The sequence below is a fragment of the Abramis brama genome (assembly GCF_963993115.1).
Source record: "Abramis brama genome assembly, chromosome: 11".
Classification (NCBI taxonomy): Eukaryota; Metazoa; Chordata; class Actinopteri; order Cypriniformes; family Leuciscidae; genus Abramis; species Abramis brama.
This window is the reverse complement of record NC_139973.1, coordinates 25,813,989-25,840,360: the sequence shown is the minus strand read 5'-3', so window position 1 is coordinate 25,840,360 and position 26,372 is coordinate 25,813,989. Positions and strand designations below refer to the sequence as shown.

The 26,372-nt window shown below is 37.1% G+C and overlaps 1 protein-coding gene across 1 annotated transcript in view; it reads left to right on the top strand.

Moving 5' to 3' along the window:
* The window catches only part of srp68 (signal recognition particle 68), an 80,255-nt gene that overhangs the window by 47,923 nt on the left and 5,960 nt on the right, over positions 1 to 26,372 (top strand). The window contains exons 9-11 of the mRNA XM_084129377.1: positions 7,971 to 8,069; positions 11,195 to 11,262; positions 11,361 to 11,514. Coding sequence (XP_083985503.1) covers positions 7,971 to 8,069; positions 11,195 to 11,262; positions 11,361 to 11,514 — 321 coding nt within the window. The remainder of the gene's footprint in view (positions 1 to 7,970; positions 8,070 to 11,194; positions 11,263 to 11,360; positions 11,515 to 26,372) is intronic.

The window sequence follows — 26,372 nt, the reverse complement described above, 5'->3', positions numbered from 1 at the left end:
AAAACTAAGAGCCATGCTGCTGGTAGGATCCAAGTGGCAGGCAGGATCCAAGCAGATGGAAAAGGGGTAGATAAACAGAATAGATGTTGTGGATACTGCTATATTCCAGTTAAGAGTGAATTGTCTGAAAAGAGTTTTCTAGGGCTGTCACTATTATTTTGATAAGCAAGTAAGTGGTCTATTATTTTGACTTAATTGAGTAATCAAATATTTTTTTGTGCTAATAAAAATGGACCTAAGCAAAGACCCAAGCCTTTAAAATGACTTAAAATACATATATAATAAAAATAAGACAATAATATTTGGTTCAAATAAAGTATCAAAAGCAGGTAATCATATTGTTTTATAGATAAAATACATAATGTAAACTTCTGTACATTATATATTATAACAAATGCCTGCAGAGGGCGCCAACTGCCTGGTGTTACACTTTACAGCAGATCAAATCCTTGTTTAATATTGACCAAAACAACATTAGTCTAATTGTAATATTTACTTAATCTTTAATAGTTTGCCACTTCTTTATGATAGAAATACTACAGCCACTGTAATTTCTTGAACAAGAATTTGTGCATAGAAACATGCAAACTCAGAGCGAGCGTTTAAACTTTTTTGGAAATCGTGATGAACAGTTTGCATATTTATAAACGCATTGATGTATTCTCCTGTTTTGGCATAGGTTTATAAATTATTTATCTTACAAATCTGATAGGACAAATAGTATCCTTTGCGTACCCACACTTGCAGCATATGCAGAGATGGATTTTTGAGACGCGCTCCACACATAAATAACAGTTCATATGGAGCAGCATTTTCTGTGAAAGAGACGCACGTAATCTACATGCATGTAAATAAAGCACACACACACACACATATATATATCTATATATATCACACACACAGTACAGGTCAAAAGTTTGGAAACATTACGTTTTTTTAGATTTTTGAAAGAAGTCTCTAATGCTAAGTTATGCTAAGTCTCTAATGCTATGTTAATTCTAATGAAGTCTCAAGGCTGCGTTTATTTGATCAAAAATACAGGAAGAAAACAGTAATATTGTGAAATATTATTACAACTTAAAATAATAGTTTTCTATTTGAATATACTTTAAAAAATAATTTATTCCTGTAATGCAAAGCTGAATTTTCAGCATCATTACTCCAGTCTTCAGTGTCACATGTGACATCCAGTCTATCACATGATCCTTTAGAAATCATTCTAATATTCTGATTTATTATGAGTGTTGGAAACAGTTCTGCTGCCTAATATATTTGATGAATAAAAGGTTAAAAAGAACTGCATTTATTCAAAATAAAAAGATATTTTCTAATAATATAAATCTTCTTTACTATCACTTTTTATCAATTTAACACATCCTTGCTGAATAAAAGTATTGATTTATTTCAAAAAAAAGAAAAAAAATTTCTGACCCCAAATTACTGACCAGTAGTGTATATTGTTACAAAAGATTTCTATTTTTAAAACATTTGCTGCTTTTTTTTTTTTTTACTTTTTATTCATCAAAGTATCCTAAAAAAGTATCACAGGTTATGAAAAAATATTAAGCAGCAGAACTGTTTCCAACTTTGATAATGAATCATCATATTAGAATGATTTCTAAAGGATCATGTGAAAATTCTGCTTTGCATCACAGAAATAAATGATCATTTAAAGTATAATAAATTGAAAACCAATTATTTTAAATTGTAATAATATATCACTATTTCATTTTTTTCTGTACTTTTGATCAAATAAATGCAGGCTTGATGAGCACAAGAAACTTCTTTCAAAAACATTAAAAATAGTAATGTTTCCAAACTTTTGACCTGTACTGTATATATATATAATTATGTGTGTGTGCGCGCTTTATTTACATGTTTATTTTAAAGACAAAAATATATATATAATTATTATTTAATTTTTTTTAAAGACTAAAAAGCTTTTTGTAGGACTATAACAAATGGCTGGTAGGGACTACACGACATTCCTTCCGGGTTAGCGACATCACCAACCCTAGAATTTACATAAACCCTGCCCCCGGGAACGCGATTTATTAGGGCTGGGTACCGAGTTCGATACTTTTTAGGTACCGACCGAATTGCCTCGATACTATCGAGTATCGAAAAATGACTTGTTTTTCGGTACCAGATTTCGATACCTAAGGGGTTAACTCGTCAATGTCAGTGCTCAAACAAATACATATGAAATGCACAACGACACGCCTAATTAAAGTCGCTCACGCACATACACGCACTCTACACACACGAGACGTGCAGAACTCTCTGCGCACATACTCATGAGGCGCGCGCGCGCACAAACTGTCCACGCACATTCTCATATGAGACGCGAGCACACACACACACAAACTCGCGCACATACTCAATGAGACGCGAACACACACACTCACAATACCCTAAAGATGTGGAAAAGTCGATCAAAAATGTGGCTACATTTCTCCAGGCTCGATGCCAACAGCGCGTGATGCAGTATTTGCGGTAAAATAATTGCTGCAAAGACCGGTACCGCGACAGATATGATGAAGCCCTTGACAGTGCACGGAGTAAACATAAGAGCAGAAAGTTGCTCCGTCTTTGACTGGTAAATGAAGAGATACCTTGTTGATCACTCTGACAGTGCTTATATTGCAATTTACTGAATGTACACTGCCGTTCAAAAATGTGTTGGTCAGAATTTTTTTTCAGTAAGGATGCATTAAAGTGATCAAAAATGACCTTAAAACATGTGTAATGTTACAAAAGATTTCTGTTTCAAATAAATGCTGTTCTTTTGAAATTTATATTCATCAAAGAATCATGAAAAAATGCATCATAGTTTCCAAAAACTGTTTTCATATTTCTGAAGGATCATGTGAGTAATGATTTTGAAAATTCAGCTTTGACAACACAGGAAAAAATTACATTTTGAAATATATTCAAATAAGATTTTAAATTGTAATACTCTTCCACAATATTACAAGTTTTACTGTATTTTTTTTAAACAAATTCAGCTTTGGTGAGCATGAGATCTTTATAAAAAAATATTTTGTTCCTTATGTATATGTATAAGGAATATTTTGTTCCTTTGTGCTTTTTTTTGTTCCTTTGTTCACTGACTAAGGAGCATGAGTCAAACTGAAAAAATAAAACCAAAGTTTTTCTGAGGTAATGTGTTATGTAATCTTGTTAAAATGGATTTAAAAAAAAATTGGTATCGAAAAAAGTATCGTTCAGGAACCGGTATCGAAATCAAGGTATCGGTATTGGTATCGAAATTTTTTTGAACGATACCCAGCCCTACGATTTATAGATTATTATAACAGAATATGCTAATCAATGACTAGAAGATAACTACACATAAGCTACATAAATTCATCAACTAACCATACAGAAATGTCCTGTTGCTTCTACATGTTGTCACTTCTTGAGTCTCTCCATCATTGTCTGACTCCGGTTTGAACATAAAAGGCTAAAAGTTTTTGAAAATGTCAGTGCATGTGGGTGTGAGGTAAAAGGACACGAGCTCTTGAAGCTCAGCCCTCTGTGCCGGGAGCAGCAGCTCGTTTGCATTTAAAAGAACAGACACAAAACGGTGCTTTTTGCTCACCCTCAAAAAGTGACAATTTTAACATGCTATATAAACATATCTGTGTGGTATTTTGAGCTAAAACTTCACATACACACTCTGGGGACATCAAAGACTTAATAAATAAACCTACTGTACCTGGAAAAAAATATATATATTGTATTTGTCTTAATGTTTATTTTAATTTTATTTATCAGTTTTATATTTGCACATTTTTTTATTTTTCTATCAAGGAATTTTATTTATGTACTGAGTAGTTTTTCTATTTGCTCAGGGCTTTCTTGCTTTATTACAGAAGACTGTTAGTCATGTGTAATGATTGCAGTCAGCTTAAATCACATTTGTTTTATAATGTTGAGGACTAAAATGGGAAGAAAAAACAAAATAAACTTCAAGGTTTACAAATAATTCTGTGATTATTTTTTTTCTTCTAGACTTAAACTGTCTACCGCAGTCAAATAAGAAAAGTAACACAAAACGGTTAACTACTATCTAATCTCTGCATGTATGTCGAATCGAAATTTTATTCAAAATTGTGAATTGATTTTTAATCGAATTATAATCTCAAGAATTGTTTTGAATCAAATGGGGTGGTACTAAAAAATTCCTAGCCTAATGGTTATAGTTATTGGTAGAGGTGGGCGATATATCGTTTAGACGATAATATCCAAATTGTTGTCTGGACGATATGCAAAATTGGGATATCGAATATTTCATAATTTGTACAATCCGACCCCCCAAACATGAAAAGAGCTGAAAGAAGTTAAAGAGAAAACAAATAACGCACACTATAACCTTCTAAACAATTATATGTAGCGATTTTTAATACTGTAGGGCAGTACTATTCCCGGAAGCAACCTCCGAGTCGCCCAGCCCATGGTCCCGTGTCGTCAAAAACGCACATTCATACGTAAATTCGAAATAGTCCGCGTAGAAGCACATGCGCAAAACCGTTTTTAAAATGATATATGAATTATTTTTATTTTATCATATGTCATTTTACAAAAGGACATTTTACAAACCTACGTTTTGCGCATGTGCTCCTGCACGCACTTTTTCAGTCACAACACAGCAATCAGAGGAGGACGCGCTGAAAACTGTAATGCTGTTCTCTTCCTTCATAACTCGTATACTGAGAAGGTTTGAGTTGCAGAGGAATTTGTGACTGTTTCACCTGTTCAACCACATTAAAGTTTCGTAATTAGTAAGTCCGTGCTTTTTCTCTTTTTGTTCTTATGTGCTGAAGGGCCGCTGTGCCTTGGTGAAACGGTGTTTGTACGTGAAGAGCTCTTTTCCAAAACGCCATAAACCTAAAAAGCTGCCTCACAGAACCAGCAAAAGTAATGATTATTAATATGTAAAATATGTCAATAAGACATTTTAATTGTTTATTAATTTCTATGTCGGCTGCAAAGATGAAGTTGACGATAGGCTATTGACTCGCGATCTTCGCAGTAGGCTAGTGAACGCACCGGAGAAATGCACATTTATTAGGCTACATAGTTTTATTTTGTTTCGGATGGTTTTGTTTAGAACCAGCTTTCTGTAAATATATTTCACATTTTTTAGGCCTGTGAGGCGAGTAGGTTTCGGTTCATGATGATATAATCTCCAGTTCAAGCACCTTATGTTGTGATTGCTAGCCTATATTTACTTTTTATGTATTAAATCCAGGAAATTGGTTAATGAAAAATGTATTAAAATTAAGATACAATTAATACAAAACGAAATTCGTTTTAAAGAAAGGCTTTGTGCTTTCTGTTTTGAGGTCTCTGCGAAAGTTTGAAAGTCTTTTAGTGCCGCTTTCAGAGCGCTCGCGTCCATAATGGAGAACTGTCACGTAATATTGTTTTTTCCTCATAAATGCAAACACGAAAAATAAAAGACAAAATACTTTTTTAAAAAGACAAACCATCAATTTTTGGGGAAAAAAAGGATGGATTTATAGCGTTTTGGGGAAAAATGGATGGATTTATAGCGTTTTGAAAATATTTTTTTTTTTTACTTTGAATTTATCATCAACAATATTGTTGTTTGATTTAATAATCACTGTTGCAAGAGGTGCCTAGTTCCGTTTTTTTATTTATTTTTTTGTAAGTGGAAAAAGTAGGGGCTACCTCAGATTTTGTTCAGTTAGCTCCTGTATTGTTTTTTTCTATAGCCTACAATAATAGGTCAAATGCAGCAAGTCAAAAGACCAACTGGACCTTCTTTGCCAGTTTGCACACATCTTTGAAGGATGGCAAAAATATCGTCTGAATATCGATATCGAGATATTGGAAAAAAATATTGAGATATTCATTTTTGTCAATATCTCCCACCCCTAGTTATTGGTATCTTCCCCACCTAGGCACACCTCACCCATGAGCATGCTCACATCTGTGGTATGTTGTCCCATCTTAACCAGACTGCATTCTGGACAGAATAACTATTCTTAGGGACTGCTCTCCTAGTTTTTTTTTCTTTTTTGTTTTAGTCTTACACAGTCTCGCTTTCACCGAAATTCTGGTTCACCCTGTTGCAGTTAGTCATGCAAGGTGTTGGTTAGGTGTGACCACAGTCTCTGTGTGGGCGTGTGCTTATGTTTGTTTCTCATGGTGTTCTAAAGTTCATTTTGTTGCAGTACCATTAAATTAACATTCAATTTTCCATTTAGTTTTTTTCTTTCTATGCTTCTCTTTCTTATCCCACAGAAATCTGATGGCTTCTTAATTATACTTTTATTATGATTTAAAAAAAATTTGGGGGGGGGTTGGTATTTAATTTGCCTAGTCTCTGCTACAACAGGAATGCTCCAGAAACTTGTTTTGTTACGTTGTTTGTGTTGATGCTTGTCTTTCATCTTCACCATATTTTGCCCTCTTAGACTCTGGAGGTTTACAGTTTTATCTGGTTTACTCATACAGTTGTTATGCTGGTGTTTTAATTGTGATGTACAATTAAGTATATGATCCTTCTATAGCAATAATATTTAACTATTTGCCTGAGATGCATTTTTGCTATTTGTAATCCAGAAGAGACCGATCTCTCTCAAGGAGCTACAGCACGCACAACACGAAAGCCCCTGCTTAATGAGTGACGATGGCCAAGAGAACTAAACAGAATTTTAGTCTGGTCACACTTTAGGGCTGTGATATTTAATCTTTTTATTTTCAATTTCGGCTTCCAAGGATTATAAAGAGAAAATACGAGTTAGAACTATTAAACTAGCCGTGTTCCGTCTAACGCTACTTCCTTCCCTTCACACCGGTGGGTCATTTCTCCCTAAAACCCAAACTTAACATCAAATCTGCACAATCGGTGATTGTTGTAAAATGCAGTCTCTACTGTTGCTAAATTGTGGGACGTGTTTGATGATAGAGCTATTAAAAGCACAATAATCCACACAAGAGACAGTTTCCAACTTCTAGGCGGTTTGTGTGTGTGCGCTCCGAAACGGACAGTAACTACAAGCAAATTATAATTTAGGCTTTGTGTGCGCATCTAAACGATTAAATACACACAAAAATAGCCTGTCAAAATGACCAAATTGGAGAGTATTTACTTAAATAGTGTCTTAAATGTGCGTTAATAGTTGGGAGAAAATGTGTATTATTAGATCTGCATTTAGTCTTAAAGGGGCAGCAGTCTAATAAACCTGCTTACAATTGTGCCATTCATGTGAATCAAATAACAAAAGGCAAAGTGAAAATTACTCATCTCTTGAATGATAAACTATAGCTTTAATAAGCATTAATCTATCAATTTATACAGTGAAAACTCTGCAGTGTTATTTTACATTTGATTACTTTTAAGCCTCAGTTTAAGTGTTTGTCCCTGCCAAATGACTTTCTAATTCCATTATTAAATGCATTGTTTCCTCCCCATCTAGGGGTTCGAATGCAACACAAATTTGACTGTTAGCAGGGCAAACTGTTTTTTTTTATTACTTTATTACTATTGCTCCTCAACTAACATAAACAGGATAAAGCATAAGCATGAACAAAACAAACTTTCTTGATGTCTGATTTTAGGCTTTAACAAAAAATATTAACTACAAAAGCAATCTACTCCTAGTAACTGCTATGTAACTGACACTTGGCATTTGAGTTAAAAGGACAACTCTCTTAAGATCATAGTTTACGAGTATCAATCCACAATTTTGATCACTACTGGACTACACATCTTGTTAGACAATCCTGTGCACTTAAGTTCAGGAAACCTTTCCCACCAAACCAAATGAACCTAAAATCACATGCACATGTCTGCACCAAAACCTTTAATGTAAAGACACTTTTATAGCTATAGAGCACATGCCATTTGAGAAAGATTTGATCACTGTACAGTTATGCACAAAATACACAGTGAATGCAGGTATCCTGACTGTTTAGTCTCTTACTTTTCACAGGCAGATAATGAAGAAACAAAGGAACACCTATATGAAAGCCTGCTGGCAGAGTGTAGAGACACCATCCAGGCGGTCAGAGAGGAGATCAGGACTGATGTGGTGAGACGCACTACTGACACCTCTTACACTTCTCCAAGTGTGATTTGAGCAATAATAACTTGACTATATGCATTGCATTTTCATTGTCTGATTGATGCATCAGTGTGTGTGTGTGTGTGTATATGGTAACATGATGCCCCCCTTAAGAACAATGTGGATTTACTTTTAAACTAACTTTTAGATATATGTTAAGCATTGTGCTGGATGATGATCATAATGTTTTATAGGAAAGAAATAGAAACATTTGCTAATTAAGAAATTACAAAATTTCAAATATTAAAAGAGTGGTAAGATGGCCCCCTACCTGGGGTAAGAAGCCTCCACTGAATAAACTTTTAAAGAATGTATAAATTACTTTTGATTATAATTCTCATTCATATTATATTTGTCATTAATGTAGAATACTAAATCAACAATTTGATCTAATTTTATTTTGACAATTTAGTTGAATAATGGAACAGATGACAGAAGCAGAATCCTAGTAAAAGAGATTTAACTGAAAGGTAAAATTATTCTATGACTAACCTACAGGCATATGAATGTTTACATATTTAATTGCCCATATTTTAATTGAAAATGTCATAATAGAAACGCCATTAAATCAAATTGATTTGCCTCAATTCATTCATTAACCCATTCATTATTATAAGTGTTCAATTTAAAAATAACACAAGTAACATCATGCCTTCTGTGTCAAATCTGGGGGCATCTTACCCCAAGGATCTAATTTTATCTTTTTACCTTAAAATAAAAACTACATTTTACTCCACAAATCCAAAAACATTGTGCTACAAATCCATCATTAACAATTTAGGGATGTTAACCGATGACTGTTTGACCGATGGTTGACCGTATAAACGTTAACCGATCAAAGTTGTCGGTAGTCGGTTAAAAAAAAAAAAGTGATCTCTAAATTAGGCTATTATAGACAGTGGACTTAACGCTACTACAGTTAGCCATCTCATTCCAAGATCTTTTTGTGTGAAGTGAACAAATCCCAAAAAATTTTCATAACTCGCCTGTTTGTACTTAATAAACCAATAAAAATGTTTGACGCGAGGTTCGCGTTTGGGTTTGCGCGCTCACAAGGTTTGCAAAAAGTAAAGGCTACAGGCTAAAACACTCGAGGTTAGAGCCAGGGCAGACGACAGGATGAAGCGTGCAAAGAAAAGTAATGTGTGGGACCATTTCACCAAAAAGAATGACACAGATGTAAGTTGCAACTTGTGTGATACAGTGCTTAAATACAGTAGTAGCACATCATCTATGATGTAAGGTGATGATGGTCATCATATTTCTTTATTATTGTTAGCACTATACCTCAAACTAAAGCGGCGTCTCTTCGGAGCTGTCATTTTCTTAAATGAGGCGCGGCAATGTTTCAAATGAGCTTCTAACGCTAGACAAACGCCTTTATTTTCAACGCGATCACCTTGTACCCAAACCATTTCGAAAGTAGGAGTCATTTGTCCTCCGTCCGATTACATACAAGCTCCTCGGCGCCGCGTTTGCGGGACTCATGTTTCGCGCTGTAGGGGATTTAAAAAAAGTGACGTGAGTGGAAGGGCCGGGAGGCAGAGCGGCAGAGAGATGCGAAAAGTTGCGAAATTGCAGGCGCGGCTCGAAATGGCTGTTATTTCAAATAGCGTAGCATATTTTAAACTAATCGGTTAACCGGTTTCAACCGGCTAATGAGGCTCGGTGGTCGGTCAAGAAATTTTTTAGTTTTCGCCATCCCTATAACAATTAGACACAAAAAACGTTCATATTCAACAATGTCATAGCTCACTATTTTCCACGGGCACAAAATTAGATCAGTTAACCTCAAAACTGTTTCGACTGACTAAATCTCAAAAATGATGATATTTAGATGAAATGACAAAATTCAAAATAACTGTTTTTAAATAAAAATTCTGAGATGTGATTTTGTGCCATCTATGGTCAGGAGAAAAATTGTTGGGGGGTCATTGTTGCCCCAGGGGCAAGATGACCATGTTACCCTATGTTTGGAATTACATGGGCATTAAAATGTAAACATGGATTATGCAGACACTACAGGTGTAAACAATGTTTTATTAAAATTCAAAACATTCCAAAAGTTTTCTGCAATGGTTATATTTTGGGGTGAGGTTAGGAATAGAGAATATAAAATACTCAGAATAAAAAAAAATAATGGGTAAGGAAAACCATATATACAAGTGTGCAAGGCCCGGAGTGGTCATCGGGAGAATTCCCGGCGGAAAGCGCAAGTCATAGTTCATTTTCAATGAGAGGCACACAGCGGCGAAGACCATGCAAGCGGTGCTCGTACACCCGAAATTCCGTAGCTTACAGCTCTTCGCAGCGGTATTATTATTATTATTATTATTATTATTATTATTATTAGGCCTATATAGCATTACGCACATCGTAAGATGAGCCACTTGACTTCTACGTCCGCTTTCTCTCGAATTACATAAATTTACTTTGTATTTAAAGCAGCGCATCTGTTTATGCTATGCATTAAAGGTACAGTAGGACATCTGGGAAAATGCTAACTATGGCCTGATAGCACCTGCTGATCTTGGCCATTAAAATAACAACAAACACACACAATAGCACAAAAAATGGTTGCAACTTTTTAGGCAGCGCTTTTATTATTTTTTTATTTTTTATTTTTTAGTCAGTCTTTTTTAATAATATAAACAACGCAGTAGACAATATAAGTTCTATTACACTGCAAATATTAATGCAGTTCCAATGTTTTGACATCACACTTTTTTCTCACTTGATTGCATAAACTTAAGATATGACCTGTTTACATTAATACCTCATTAGAATAGGCTTTTCAATAAAGAAGTGGATTTGATTTTTACTTGTGCATCCCCATCTTACCATCTTTGCTCTTAAACACAGCACAACAGACTATAAACAAGACCATTTAAATTTTGTTTGAGAGAATCCCACATCAATGTAAAAAACGTTGGAGAGCTTTTATATTGTGAAACAATTTTCTGTCCATTATAAAACTGTGGCTGGAAGCCACAATCTAGGTAATTAATCAAAACACTGACATCTCAAACCTAAACCTAAAAAAACATGTCTTTTTTAAACGTACAACATACATTTTTTTTTTGCCTCAACAGAAGCAGCGAGAAAGAGCTACAGAAGGTGCTGAGAGTGGCAGAGTGTCTAATCTGCAATACCTGCACAGGTGAGTATGATGGCTGCACAAGTTAATTTGACAGCTGATGAAAAACACTTTGCTGTGATGCTTGACAGTCATGCATGCCTGTATACATATGCATGCAGCTACCTGACATATATCAAGCTGTGGACTTTGGTGAAGAGGAATGAGAGCATGGCTCATGCGCTTCAAGCTAAACTGAAGGAGCCACAGACTGATGAGAACAAAAGAGGACCACGACCACAGGATCTTATACGACTCTATGACATCATCCTACAGGTTCAGAGATCACACATTCTTCATACATGTAAACATTTGATAACTATTTATATTACAGAGTACTTGTTACATGTATTTTCTATTTAAGTGTACTATAAAATTGTATTTTTATTTAATACTAATTTTGTATTTTAAAAATATAACAGTATTATCAAACTATTTAATTTATTTTATAAAAAAAACAGCAAAGTGTAGTAATGCTATTATTTATTAATTTTTTTTTACAGTTATTTTTAATTTACATTTACATTTATTCATTTAGCAGACGCTTTTATCCAAAGCAGGGTGTCCGCGGATCCTTAAAGTCTTAAAGTCTTAAATTAGATTTTTCAAATTTAAGGCCATAAAAAGACTTAGTCTTATTTTTACTTATGAAAGGTCTTAAATTTTCGATGGCAATTTGACTTAGACATATCTAAATGTTTTCCAAATTAGAACCATCTAATTGGCGTACTTTTTTATTTATTATTCTTTCTTTGTGGATTTGCTTGTTCACGTCACATTTCGCGTCACATTTGCGGCAGCATTACGTCCGTCTCCTGCACGTGAAACAGGAGGAGAGAAGGAGAAGCTGGTAAATGTCAGTTGTTCCCAAATGAGTTTTTGTCTTATATTTATATCATATTATGTTGTTATAGGCCTACGATATCACATCAGCAAGAGTTCCGTTTTCCCGTGCACAATTGCAAATGTGATATTTATTTTATATAACAGTTAAATTAACAATAAATTAACATTGTGAGTTACATTTTATAAACAATATTGTCAATATTGTTTGTTTTCCCTTTATTTCGCTGACGAGAATTTCAAAATGAAGCCATAGCAGAGTCTCAATGCAACAGACAGCGATGATTTTTTTTTTAATGGAATCTGTGTTTTGAACAAATCAATTTAATGATTCAATGAACAATCACTTGCTTCTTTCCCAAATGAATCAGCCATTTGAACAAATCGGCTGAATGAATGACTCCCTCAACTCACTTATTAAGACAGTGACTTGCCGCCACCTACTGGCAGTTTTAGTTTCACATTTAAAGTACCCTTTAATTAGAACGTTAAAATTAGAAATCAGTTCATATTTAACAATCTCATAGCTTTATTTATGCAATTGTAAATGCAGTGTAAATATATTAATGCCAGATCTGATGCCACTTCTGTGTCACCTCTGCACTGCAAAGATGGATTTTGATTTAATGATTTAATTTGACTGGTAACATTGGTATTGTGCAATTATTCTAATAGAATTTAATTTGAATGTTAGAATTTGACATAAAAGGTGATGCATACTGTACATCTACAAATGTCCATATATAGGTGAAAATGCCCCTGGAAATCAATTTAAGATGGCAAATATTACCCCTTAATAAAAAAATTTAATTTCTGTCACTGCTGTGAACTGACCACTGCATAGAATATGAAAAATATAAATATCTTCGTCAGTCAGCTGTCAACAACAGGCCTAAACCAGCCATGGCACCAAGCACAAAAACACAATCAGTAAAATATTATCTAATTATTATCAACAAAACTATGAAAATATCGAGACACATTTTGTCAATATTGCACACCCCTAATGCATGGTATTAATTTTGATTTCTTCGGGTCTTAAAAAGGTCTTAAAAAGCCTTAAATTTGACTTTAAAAAGTGTGCAGAAACCCTGCAAAGCGACTTACAAATGAGAACAACAGAAGCAGTTAAACTAACAATAAGACAACAATATGCAAGTGCTATGACGCTTTCCAGTTTAATCCAACACAGTACCAGGTTTTTATTTTATTTATTTTTTATAAAGATGTTAGGTAAAGAAGAGAAAGTGTTAGTATTAGTGGATCAAGTGTTGCCGAAAAAGATGCATCTTCAGCCGTTTAAAAAAAAAATGGACACAGACTCAGCCTCTCTGGTTGAGTTGGGCAGGTCATTCCACCAGCAGGGAACAGTCAAGGTAAAGGTCAGAGAAAGAGATTTTGTGCCTCTTTGAGATGGCACCACAAGACTGTACAGCGCAAGTTTCTGGATGGCATGTAAGGCCGGTGACACACTGGATGCGTGGCGTAAGCGTCTCAGCTGCGTGGCGTGTCCGTTTTTATTTCGGCTCCCATGTTAACAGGTTAGAGCTTGCACACTGCCTGCGTGACGCGCGTCTCAGGCGCGGCTTGGGCCGCGCGGAAAACGCGTGTATGCTAGAAATAGAACCGACGCCTATTTTTCACACGACACGCAAGCGTCTTGGGAAGCGTTTCCAAGCAAAATTGAATAGGAAAAGAGGTTTATATGACATTTTGACACGAATACATATTAATAAATGTCATTTTGATGTTTGAAAGTGTCTAGGGTTTGACATAAACGCAAATATAAATGCAATTTAAAAAAATATTGATTTTCAAATACTGCACCTGTCAATACAGAACGAAATATTCTGTAGCCTATATTGCCGTCAACACTGCCGACGTTGTCTTTGCTGCTATATATTTATGTTTAACATGAAGTATAGGCCTTCCACAACTCTATCCCCATATGTCAAATATTTCACCAATGAGGCTTATCATGTCACCTAGCAGCAGCAGCGCCGCGTCAGACACGCTTCTGGTGTGCAAAGACATGGAAAATGCCACGCAGCTGACACGCAACAGAAACGCCACGCTCACGCCACGCAGCCAGTGTGTCACCGGCCTAAGTCTGAAGTAATGAGTTTAGGTAGGAGGGAGCAGAGCCAGTGGTTGTTCTGTTGGCAAATGTCAGTGACTTGAATTTGATACGAGCGGCAACTGGCAACCAGTGCAATTTTGTGAGGAGAGGCTCTCTTCGGCTCACTAAAGACCACTCTAGCTGCAGAATTTTGGATCAGTTGCAGAGGTTTAATAGTGCTAGCTGGAAGACCTGCCAGGAGAGTATTGCAGAGTCCAGTCTGGATAGAACAAGTGCTTGGACATGGAGTTGTGTAGCATGCTCTGATAGAAGGGCCTGATCCTCCTGATGTTGTATAAGGCGAATCTGCAGGACCGGGCAGTTCTAGCAATGTGGTCTGTAAAGTTCAATTGATCATCAATCACAACTCCAAGGTTCCTGGCTGACCTTGATGGAGTTATGGATGACAAACCTAGCTGAATGGAGAAGTTGTGGTGAAGTGTTGGGTTGGCCGGGACCACAAGCAGCTCTGTCTTCGTAAGGTTTAGTTGAAGGTGGTGGTCCTTCAGCCAGCCAGAAATGTCTGTCAGGCAGGCTGAGATACGATCAGCTACGGTTGGATCGTTAGGCTGGAATGAGAGGTAGAGTTGTGTGTCATCACCGTAGCAGTGATAGGAAAAGCCATGTTTCTGAATCACAGCTCTTGCCAGTCTCAGAGCTTCAATTACCGAAATCAGGGCCGTCTCAGTTGAGTGTCCGCTTTTGAAGCCAGACTGGTTGTTGTCCAGGAGGTTGTTCTGTATGGAGCTAATAATATGACAATGATTTGAATTTGAATTGTGTAAATTTGAATTATTTACAAGTGTAATCTAACAAAATTGAATTTTATGTGGTATTTTAAATAGTTCTGAATTTGATTTCTTTAAACGAATATTGAACATTTGAAATTTAACGAATTGAAATGTTTTTATGGCTGAATTTTATAGACATGTATTTTCAAACAGCTATTTTTTTGTTCTGAATTCTTAGACTGCAAATATTCAGTTTAAAAAAATACAGATTCAAGTTTTCAAGACGAAGAAAAAATTCAGAACTTCAAATTCAGTTTTCTAAAATTCAAACTGCAAAATTCAGATCTTACAGAAAGTAGGTCAAGGACTTAACAGGACTTAACGTGTGTATTGCAACTAGGCTACATTTCATTTTCTCATCAAACAACTAGACTAAAGAATGGCTCGACACAACAGAAGAGCCTAGACAGGGCTTTCTCTCTGTGTTGACCAGCAGTTGGTCTGAATTTGCTATAACCTATACTGTAGCCTTTTTTCCGGACTGTAGGCTAAGTCACGTTTTATCATGAAACACGCTGTGATTTATTCCAAAGTGACTCAGGCATATATAATAGATTTAACGTTAAATAATCTAAATGTTGACTTTCAAAAGTAGGTGCGCCAAGAAGGCTATTCGCTGTATTTTGGTTAATTTTTGGTGTGCGCCAGAAAGATCTTAACCCTCTAGGCGCCACGGTCGAGTTTACTCGACGATGCGGCACTGAATAAAACGGACGATTTTGTCAAATAGAGTGTCAAATTTCGTTCGACCTCCCCTCCACTAGATTGCAGACATGTCATACTTCATCCCAGACTCAAAAAAAAGTCATGCTTCTATACAAAATCTTCGAGCTAGAGCGCATTGAATCAGTGCGAACAAAAGCGGAGGTAGTGTGCGAGTGAGCCATTTTATCAGAGCAATATTGTCAACGTCAGCGAACATTTGCATTAGATTATTATTATTATTATTATTATTATTATCTAATGGCATCAATAAAGCTTTCTCGCAATGAAGTGTTGGGTCTTCTATTCGTGGACTCTGATGATGATGGTGATTCTGAAAGTGAAAGTAGCCCTACACCAAGCACAAACGGTGAAACCTTTGCCCAATGTCAGTGGTGGGAACAATGTTTCCCGGGGTCGGAGTGTTCTTCGCGAAGTTAGAAGGCGTGTTTGTGTTGTGGGGAACGAGGCGGGAGATTTTTACCGATTTTTACCGCGCTAGCCAGCTTTGTCTTCTGACCGTGTGCCTCTCCGCAATCGCGGCGACAGTATTGTGGTGGAGACGGGTATGTTAGACAAGGTCGAAGTATTCATAGGACAGTTAGGGGGTAACGTGGAGGCAGGGTGGGGAGTCGCAATGACAATGACAGTAGTCCGAGCTGTGCACACTCGGCACGCGCGCGAGGCAGATCTGGCCGTGCCCGCGCTGCTCGTGTGTGACACGGGGCAGAGGGGCTATTATGCATAGTCTATCGCAAGCTGATGGGAATGCCGGCTTTGTGTGTCATATGAATAATATATATGTGCCCCATACATGGAATGAGAGTGCCTACTGTATGTAGTAAATGGAAAATCTCTACAGCAAAAGGCCAACCGCTACATGCATTCGGTTTGTTTCTACCATTTATTAGTAATGATTTACACAGTTTGTTTACTACTTACTATTTACCAGAGCATTCAGTATCGTGCAATATAGCATACAGAAGTTGAGGGACATTTTGGGGGGAAAGAAGTGCTGCATTTGATCATTTAAACATGTGACTTTTCATGAAAATTCTATAATCCAAGATCGCCGCCACCATATGACGTCATAATATGCAAATTAGATGGGGAAATGTAATCCCTACATAAACTTTGGGTCATCCTTAATATTTCTCTAATTTACAGAAAGTCTCTATCTTTTATCACTTTTAAGATGTAGCCTTTTGAAATTAAGATGTCAAAATCGAACGGTTTAGGAAAAAACCTCTGGCGCCTAAAGGGTTAAAGGAGACCAAGATGCGCTAAAGCAGCGCATCATGTTGTTTTATTTATTTTTCAATGGCATGATATTTTGTAGTCATTTTGAATGTACACAAATAAAAATATACATTTTACTGTTTCGAATGATGTCATATCTGTATGACTATAAATAACATACTGTAAAACTTCAAACAATAGCCGAGTCCCAAATAGACGCCTGTCTCTTTTACACGCCTGGTGTGGCTACAGGTTTGGATAAATAAAGGCCGGTCTCAAATAGAGGCCTGGTCTGTTTTTTAGTTTCGGGTTGTATTTAATCTTCTAAAACCCGTCAGATCGTCTGTTTAAGCCAGTTCTATGGAGCAGATTGCGCACGCAAGAGAGCCCTGAGAGACTTTTTTAGTCTATGATCTGGACGGGAGCTGTTAGCGCAAGAAAGGCAGGGAGAGAGAGTTAGCGCCGTGTCGCGTCTATGACAACTCGAGGTTTCGCACACATTTGGGAAAATAAAAGCCTGGGCTATTATTTGAAGTTTTACGGTAGTATTAAGTTATTTCCCAGCAGTGGAACAAATCCAAGTGATGGCGCAGGCGCATCACGCTCTCACACAACATAGTATCAGTTCTGGCATTGCTAACTTGACATCGCAAATATCATATCAAAATAAAACAGTCAACCAAACATATAAAAAGTTATTCTGCTTAATTTAATTGGTCTGTTGTACAATATAAAGGGCAAGCTGTGCCGCACAGTCCTACTTGTTATTCCAAACATTTCCCTTGCTGTGAAGACGCTGATTTAGTAACTATGTGTATATTGGGACTCGACTGAAGTATGAAGCCTGCTTTATATTAATAGTTAGCATCCAAATGTTACATTGCAAATATGAAAACTTTTGACTGAATGAGAGATGCCCGACCGTTTCGATTGAAATAAATTTGTTTAGGCTTGGCGTTTAAAATAGGCTAAATGTTGTTTGTAATAAAGGGCACAATATAGGCTATTTTTATAGGCTATGTAGCCTATATATTATTTTATTATACATGGCTACTTATTTTTCATTCTTGTTGTTCTGCATTCATTTAAGGATTTGTCATACAGTAAGGCGCGCGTTTCTCTCTCAACATGATCCGGTGTGACTTGCACTTGCACTCAGGTGCATGCGACTTATTTTCTGGCAAATACGGTCAGTTAAAAAATGTTGCTGTATTATTACAAAATGCATAGAGTGGAGACCATTTGGGCAAAAAACAAACAGACATATTGTGTTCATTACCCCCACCCACATTTGGGCTTAATCACTGTTATTATTAGGGGGTCTTTGGAAATGTATTTAGGTGTAGACAAAATCAGTTATGTTTATTTCATAAATATGAACGTACCTCGCATCTCCCAGACACTAGCCATTAGCCTACTTCTTTGGCCTATTTTGTTTAGCTGGCCAATTCTCAAAATCTGTGTGGAAAAGCTGTGGAGCGCGGAGAGAACGCACAATGGCTTTGCTTTGGAGTATCAATTGATACTCAATATTAATGAAATAAATAAATGTAATGTCAGAGAATGCACAAAGCGCATCCTTTTGAGATGTAAATTATAATACATTTTAATTAAAATAAAACAAGGCCTACATCATAAAACTCAGAAGATTATGTATTTTAATATCTCTGATAGTCAGTCTGAATGACAGTTCATGCGTGAACGTTAGGCCTATTATATACCCAATCAATGCATTATTCTTTCTTTTTTGTATTAGTGTGTGTTTAAATAATTTAATTTACTACTAATTATATTGATTTATATCTTAATTTCTTTTCTTTTTTTAACTTACCGGGCGACTATGCAGGCTTTGACAGCCGTCATTTACCCTGCCATACTGATGCAAAGCGCAGGTTAATTTATATCTACACAGAGGGAAAGCCCTATCTCTTCCTCGGTACGGGTTGTGTCGAGCCATTGGTTAGTCTGGTTGTTTGATGAGAAAAATATTAAATGTAGCCTATACATTTTTACTACGTAGGCTAGGTGCAATGAGCGCGTTAAGAATCCGTGCAACTGCAGCAGCGGACTATTATTACTAGAATATTAGAAATCTTATACTCAAGCTGTTTTCTCATTTTTCTACTCTTAATATTAAATAAAAAAAACGACTGAACGAAAGATACACGGATTCTCTTGAACCACCACCGCGTTTGAAGAGAGGAAGAGATCTGGTTGAAAACAACTTTGCGATGAATGGAAGAAGGGCTGTAATTTTCCAGATGTGCTGGATTTAGAGTGGGTTTCTTTAGCAGTGGGGTTACCCGAGCCTGCTTAAATACTGTAGGAAAAGTACCCGTATGAAGAGAGGTGTTTATGATGTGCGTAAGAGTGGTCACAACTGAGGAAGAAATGGCTTGAAGTAGATTAGTAGGAATAGGATCAAGCGGACAGGTAGTAGGGTGATTGGAAAGGAGGAGTTTGGAGACTTCAGCCTCTGAAAGCAGAGAGGAGGAGGGTATAATGTGTGTGTTAGCTGGTCAGATGTGTGTGTCAGTTTGTGGTTTGGTAAATTGGCCACTGATGGTGGTTGTTTTGTTTATGAAGAATGTTGCAAAATCGTCCGCTGTTAGGGTTGGAGGAGGAGAAGGTTTTGAAAAGCATGCGAGAGTCAGAAGAATTGTTAACTTTGTTGTAATAGTAAAGTCATTTTAGCTGCAGAGATATTAGCAGATCAGGAAGAGAGGAGGGATTGATAAAGACCAAGGTCAGTACGATCTTTCGATTTGTGCCACTTTCTCTCTGCACCCCTGAGTTTAGAACGATGTTCACAAAGAACATCAGATAACCAGGGGGCAGAGGGTGTGGCGCGGGCAGGCCTGGAGTAAAGGGGACAGAAGTTGTCCAAGCAGGTAGCCTGGATGCCAGCCGAACTTAGCCCCGACCCACAAATTTTTTAGGTCGGGAAGTTCGGTCTGGACTTGATCCGTTGAGGAGCAAAAGCTGTTCGGACCAATCAAATTGTCAGGGCGTGCTTTATACGATGATGGACAGGTGATCAAAAGTAACGAAATCATCCACGTCACCAAAGAGCGCTTGGGTTGAATTTGTTTACAACAAAGATGACTGCCGCTGGAGAATTGAGATTTCACGAGTTCACACTTACAAATAAGTCAGATAGAATAAATGCATGTTTGGCGTGCTGAGGAGAGGGCTCCCCCGTATTCCTGGCTGTGGAAGAACAAGCCGAGAGTGAGTGGAGGGATGCTGAAAACTGTCAAGGAATGTTAGGTGAGTTGACGGAGTGAATAAATATATGCTTCCTCTCATGCTGATAGGGTAGACGGTAATTTTGTCATGACAAGTTGATTGGATTGATTATTTGAACGTGCTCCTCCCGAACTTTGTTTATAAAACATCATGTGTAGATTCCGCCATCGCGTCTTATAGAAGATATCGACAGCACATTAATTTTAAAAGAGGAACAGAGAACCGCGATCAAGGCATTTGTCAATCAGAAACATGAATGAAAAACATACGTCACTTACTCCGTTGCTCTGATTGGTTGTAGGTCTATTCAAATGAGTGCAGAGGCATTTTCTTTCCTGGTTCGGTTGAAACACGCCCCATAATCACAGCCCAATGGAGCAGTATCAGACTCACATTCTGACTAGAATCTGAGTATGATGACGTCAGGCTACCAAGCAGGAGGTTAAAGTGGAGAAAAGAGTTTCGGTTGCACTGTTAGTATCTAATGTTGATAGCTGATTAGCTGGAGGAAGTGTGGATGAGTCCAAAGAGGATAGGCGAGAGGGTGAGAGTGAGCGTAGGTTGACCTGTGGAGGAGTGTGTGTTGTGCTCTGAGGCAGGTTGATGTTGAGAGTGAGGAGGAAGTCATCTGAGGTGTGCAGTGGAGTGACCAGTGTATGGTCAGTGGAGCAGTAGCGCATGTAAATAAGGTCTAATTGGTTACCTGATTTGTGAGTAGCCGCAGTAGTTACTCGTTTGTGGTTGAATGAGGCAAGCAGAGTGTGGAAATCAGCACTATGTGTCACACTATGTGCTGTGTGAGCAACAAAGCGAATCTCCAGGTGCTCTCATGAACCAGACTTGAAAACCCTAAGTACATGTTGTTAATATTACTCAGTAGTTAATTGCATAATTACGCTGTAACAAGGATACCTTAAAGGGCCCCTATTATGCTATTTTAAAGTTTCCTAATGTTGTTTTGGAGTCTCCTACAACAGGTTTACATGCATCAAAGGTTTACATGCATTCATTTTCTCATAATATACATTTGCACATCACCAGATTTTCAATGATTCTCAAACGACTCGTCAAATGAATCAATCTCTCTAAATCCATCCTTTCCACGAGCTACTCTGCTCTGATTGGCCAGACAGCTCAGTCTGTTGTGATTGGTTTACCTCAAACCTCAGCGCGTCGAAAACAAACTCCCATTGCTATAACCACGTCAGCTCTGCGTGTCCTGGTCCTGAGGCTTCCTACACTGTAAACTAAACACAGTAACGAACAATGACATCGATTTTACCATATCAATGCGAGCGCGAGTCTGATGATGAAACATTCATTGGAAGAACTAGTTATTCAACCCGAACCTCCATCACAAGTACAACTCGAGCAGGACGTTTCTCAGTGATACACTAACGTTACTCAGTTTGAGGTACATTATGATATGTTGCAACTGTAATTCCTCAGCATCAGCATTAACAAGTGCATGTCCATCAACCGATTATTTTACTTGTACTAATTTATTTACAGAGTATTTTTCTAATATATTGCGGCGAACATGTGGAAACTGCATCAATAACAGTCCATGTTAGTTATGCAATACATTAGCCGAGCTCTAGCGTGAATGACTGATGTAACACAAACATTGGTAAAACAAATCTTGCTCCATGCTTAATCTTTACTCAAACTAGTGAGAACGACAGACAATCTGCATTAATAGACACAGTTTTAGGTAATAGTGGCCCACAGCTGATTAGCAGAAGTATTTTAGTTAGACTGTAATAATGTGAGTTAGCCAGTTAGCAGGAGACCTACATAATATAAAACTCAAATCAAAGTATTTTGAACACCATCTTTCAAGAGCAAGTGGTTTGCAAATCCTGCATTAAGCAGTCTTCAGTAAAATAAAGGGAACACAGCAAAAGTTTAGGATTATACTGCTGTGATATCGTGGTAAAGATTAACTTTAACCACTGATTCTTCACATGCTCGTCCTTGGGCAGTGAAAAAAAAACTGGCTTTACCTTCACATTATAGAGCACAGCGCCGTCTTCTCGACATGATGCTATCCAGTATCCACAGGAATCAGCTGCTGGTTTGAGGTTCAAGTTTTCCCTGGTGTAAGCTCACGCTCAATCGGCCCAAAGTCCGGTGTCCGACCAGCGCGGAAGGTCTTAACGTGTTACTGTCCTTTTCTCGAGGCAAAGTATTTTTTGATTAAATGCAATACATTAATATGTATTTACTCGTTATTTCATCTGACTCCATAAATGAAAGGTTTTAAAGGGGTCATGAACTGGATTGTTTTATTATTTTATAATGTTGCCTGGGGTGCCCTTATAATGTTAGTATGATTTTTACATCAAAAATTGTCATTTTATAAATAAAAGCCATTTTTCCAAGCCTGATTTCAGCCTCAGATTTGAACGCTCTGTTTTAAGGGGCGTGTCTGCTGTGAGACTGCAGTGCAAACGCCCACTGCTGTGATTGGCTGACATGCTTGCATATGAAATAGCTAGTATTACATGAACTCTCTCAAACTTTTACTACGTTTTTACTATTACAGCTATCAAGATGAACAAATCGTGAAAAGTATAGTTTAAAGCATTATATTTAAAGGTCCCGTTCTTCGTGATCCCATGTTTCAAACTTTAGTTAGTGTGTAATGTTGTTGTTACAGTATAAATAATATCTGTAAAATTATAAAGCTCAAAGTTCAATGCCAAGCGAGATATTTTATTTAACAGAAGTCGCCTACAGCGAACGGCCCGTTTGGACTACATCCCTCTACTTCCTCCTTTAATGACGTCAGTAGAACAGTTTTTTGACTAACCTCCGCCCACAGGAATGCTCCCTCAACTCTACCGAAATTCGTTTATGTACTTGCGCACTTCGTATAACTTACTGTGTTTACTCAGCTCTTACGGTGATTTTTCTGAAGTAAAACTGACGCTTCATCTTTTGTGTGATGTACAATAAACTTTATTAAACTCATCAGTACATGTTTGATCATCATTCGGACCTGGTCCGAAACAGCAGACTTGTAGGCTATTAATAAATAATGGATACATACAAGCAGATGACAAATACGTTATAATAACCGTAATTAAACTACTAAACTATACCTGTTCCATCTCTATACAGCACTCTGACTCTGTAGGCATTATTGTCCGACTCCAAATGAACACCGTTACTGAGAGTTTCTGATATTATCATCATTTCGTGAGATGTCCTGAGAGACTGAGCGTGAGCTCATGAAGCTCCGCCCCCTGGGTCGTCCAGCAGCAGCTTATTTGCATTTAAAGGGCACACACTAAAACAGCGTGTTTTTCTGAGCCCCCAAAAATGACAATTTAAACGTGCTGTAAAAAATGATCTGTTGGGTATTTTGAGCTGAAACATCACATACACACTCTGGGGACATCAGAGACTTATTTTACATCTTGTGAAAAGGGGCATAATACGGGACCTTTAAATCTATTCCATCACATGAAAGGTTGCAGCATGATGAGCACTGACTGAGCTAGTGTTGTCACGATACCAAAATTTCAGTATTCGGTACCGATACCAGTGAAAATCCACGGTTCTCGGTACCAATTTCGGTACCAAAGCTTAATTTAGATTAAATTTACATAATTATATTAAAGTGTATCAGTTACAAAGATGGAAACTGTAGTATTAAAAACACTTTACAATAAGATTCCAATTGTTAGATAACATTAGATAAAATGACCCTAACAATAAACAATAGTTATATACTGTCGCAATTATTCTCCTTGGGGTTAATTTAAAAATACATTTTTAAAATCAAAAGTTAACATTATTTCTGTTAACATTATTTAATGCACAATGAATGAAGTGAACAAACCTGACCAATCAAGTGTTTGTATTAAATAACCTTCACAATCATTAATTAATGTTGTAAAAATATATTGTTCACTCAATGTGTTATGTTAGATAACGCATTAAGTGATGTTAATGAATGGTATCTTATTGTAGCATTACCAAACTATACAGGAGATAAAATGTTTTATTTGACTTGACTATACTTTTATTTAATCCAAAACTGCATTCATATTTAACTTTAAAAGGGCTTTTTAAACCTGCTAAGAGTTATCCAGCCAAGAATAAGCCTAGAACTGCTTTTCTGACGGACTGATATTAATGACGGCTTTTTATTTCTCATCTCCATAAATATATCTAGTAGTAAAGCTAATGCAAGGGCTAGAAATCAATTAATAGGCCTATGTCACACTTCCTCGTCGTCATGGAGAGTGCAGTTCCACAAGCGTTTGTACTCCCGTGGCGTCTGTCGTTGCTATGCATCCATGAACGCGCATGGAAAAACGAGCGTGCCGCTTCTATTATGAGCGCGCTTACCGCGCGCCATTTGAAATAACGTATCTGCACGCGGAAAAACATCAGCACTACATCAGAAGCAGCACCGCCGATCGCCATCAGCGCTTTTATGAAGAGGACGCAACTGCACGCGCTTCGGGCATGCACGCGCATCAAGTACCGGGTTTGAGAAAACCTGGTACCGTGACGTTTAAAAAAAATTAGTACCGACTTGGTACCGAAGTACCGGGTCTTTTGACAACACTAGACTGAGCAGATGACTGACAGTCTGTTGATCGCGTGAATAAAGATCTTATCATTGCAACGCAATTTTTGCACTCTCACAAATGCTTACACCAAATCACCATGCAAACACGATGTGAATACACAGTAAGAGCTTCGTTGTGTAGTGTAACAGTGTCATTATTTCATCACGAGTTTGGTAAGTGTCCAGATAAGCACTCGCGGCTCGCGCTGTGCTGTTTGATTGACAGCTTGGGCGATTGGAAAGGGATCGTTCTTTGATCGCTTTCTGTATATAATTTAATAACAGTTTAAAAAAGACTATTTTCATAATACTACGAGAAATTATGTGAAGTTGATCGTTTAGTCACTGATGCATAAACGGTATTGAACGATTTTAAGAGAACTTGAATAATTACAAAGAAATCACTGATCGCAGATCAGGCATTAGAATACACATGGTTACTTACATGTTGCTGGCAGATCCGTGTCGGGAAATTGTGATTGACTGATTTAATAAAGTTTAACCATGCTGGAATCCGAAGGAAGCTTATGCAGACTGTCTTCTTCCGCAACCAAGCACTGCACAATATTTAGTAAACAGCATGTTTATTGCTTGGAAGTAGCTCGATCCGGTTTAGCAATTATCATGTCGTCCTATGTTATTTAGCATGTTTGGGCGAATCGGTGGGCGGGGCTAAACAGGCCGTGTTGAAGTAGGCGTTGATCATCTTTTGTGGAGGCGGTGTTTTATCCTCTTTGACGTCATAGTTCCCCACTTTGAAAAACGAGTCGTTTGCTGAGCCTGATGTCTATAAAAGCTTTTATTGGACTAACAAGGTAGTTTTCAGTTTTCAAGGTAGTTTGTTCTGAAACTTACAGGATATTATTATAGTATGATGATCTCTTATATGTCAAAAGCTCAAGGAAATTTTGATTTCTCAGTTCATCACCCCTTTAATAATATCTGTGCCTCAATTAAAGTGAGCGAATGTTTGACTTCCTTTTAACCATTAAATGAACAATGTCAAAATCAGTTAGAATAATCACATGTAACAATTTAATATTCCAGATATCAGAGATCAATTCCACAATCAATTCAAATATCTAGAACATGGTTATACATTGGTTACACAGAGAGAGAGCGAGAGAGAAATCCACGTCCAGCCAAGAAGCCCCTGAAAGACGGAGAACACCTTCCTTTATCCTCTTTGACCAGGGGGGATGGGGGAGACCACCCTCAAATGGTTTCTAACCAGTTTTCTCTAAACTTCTATAAACCTTATTTCCTTTTATTTTATCTATCTGGATATGAGATATCTGTACCACTCACTTTGAGACATTTCAAATGACACCAAAAACATAAGTCAATGATAAACATTCACATTAAACCATGTTCTTGTGTGAGTTCTTAGTTGTTTCTGTCACTGTGAAAAACATGTAGACATTCTAAACTTTGAAAGAAACTGATATAATCTGTGTTTTAAAATAAGGTATCAAAGGAAAAAAATGCAGAACCACTAATCTGTTGGTAATGAAGGAAATGCAATCAAAAACATTGCTTTGTGTAGTGTACAAGCTCATCTGTCATGAATGCGTCCTGGAATGCAGTGAATGGCCGCCAACTC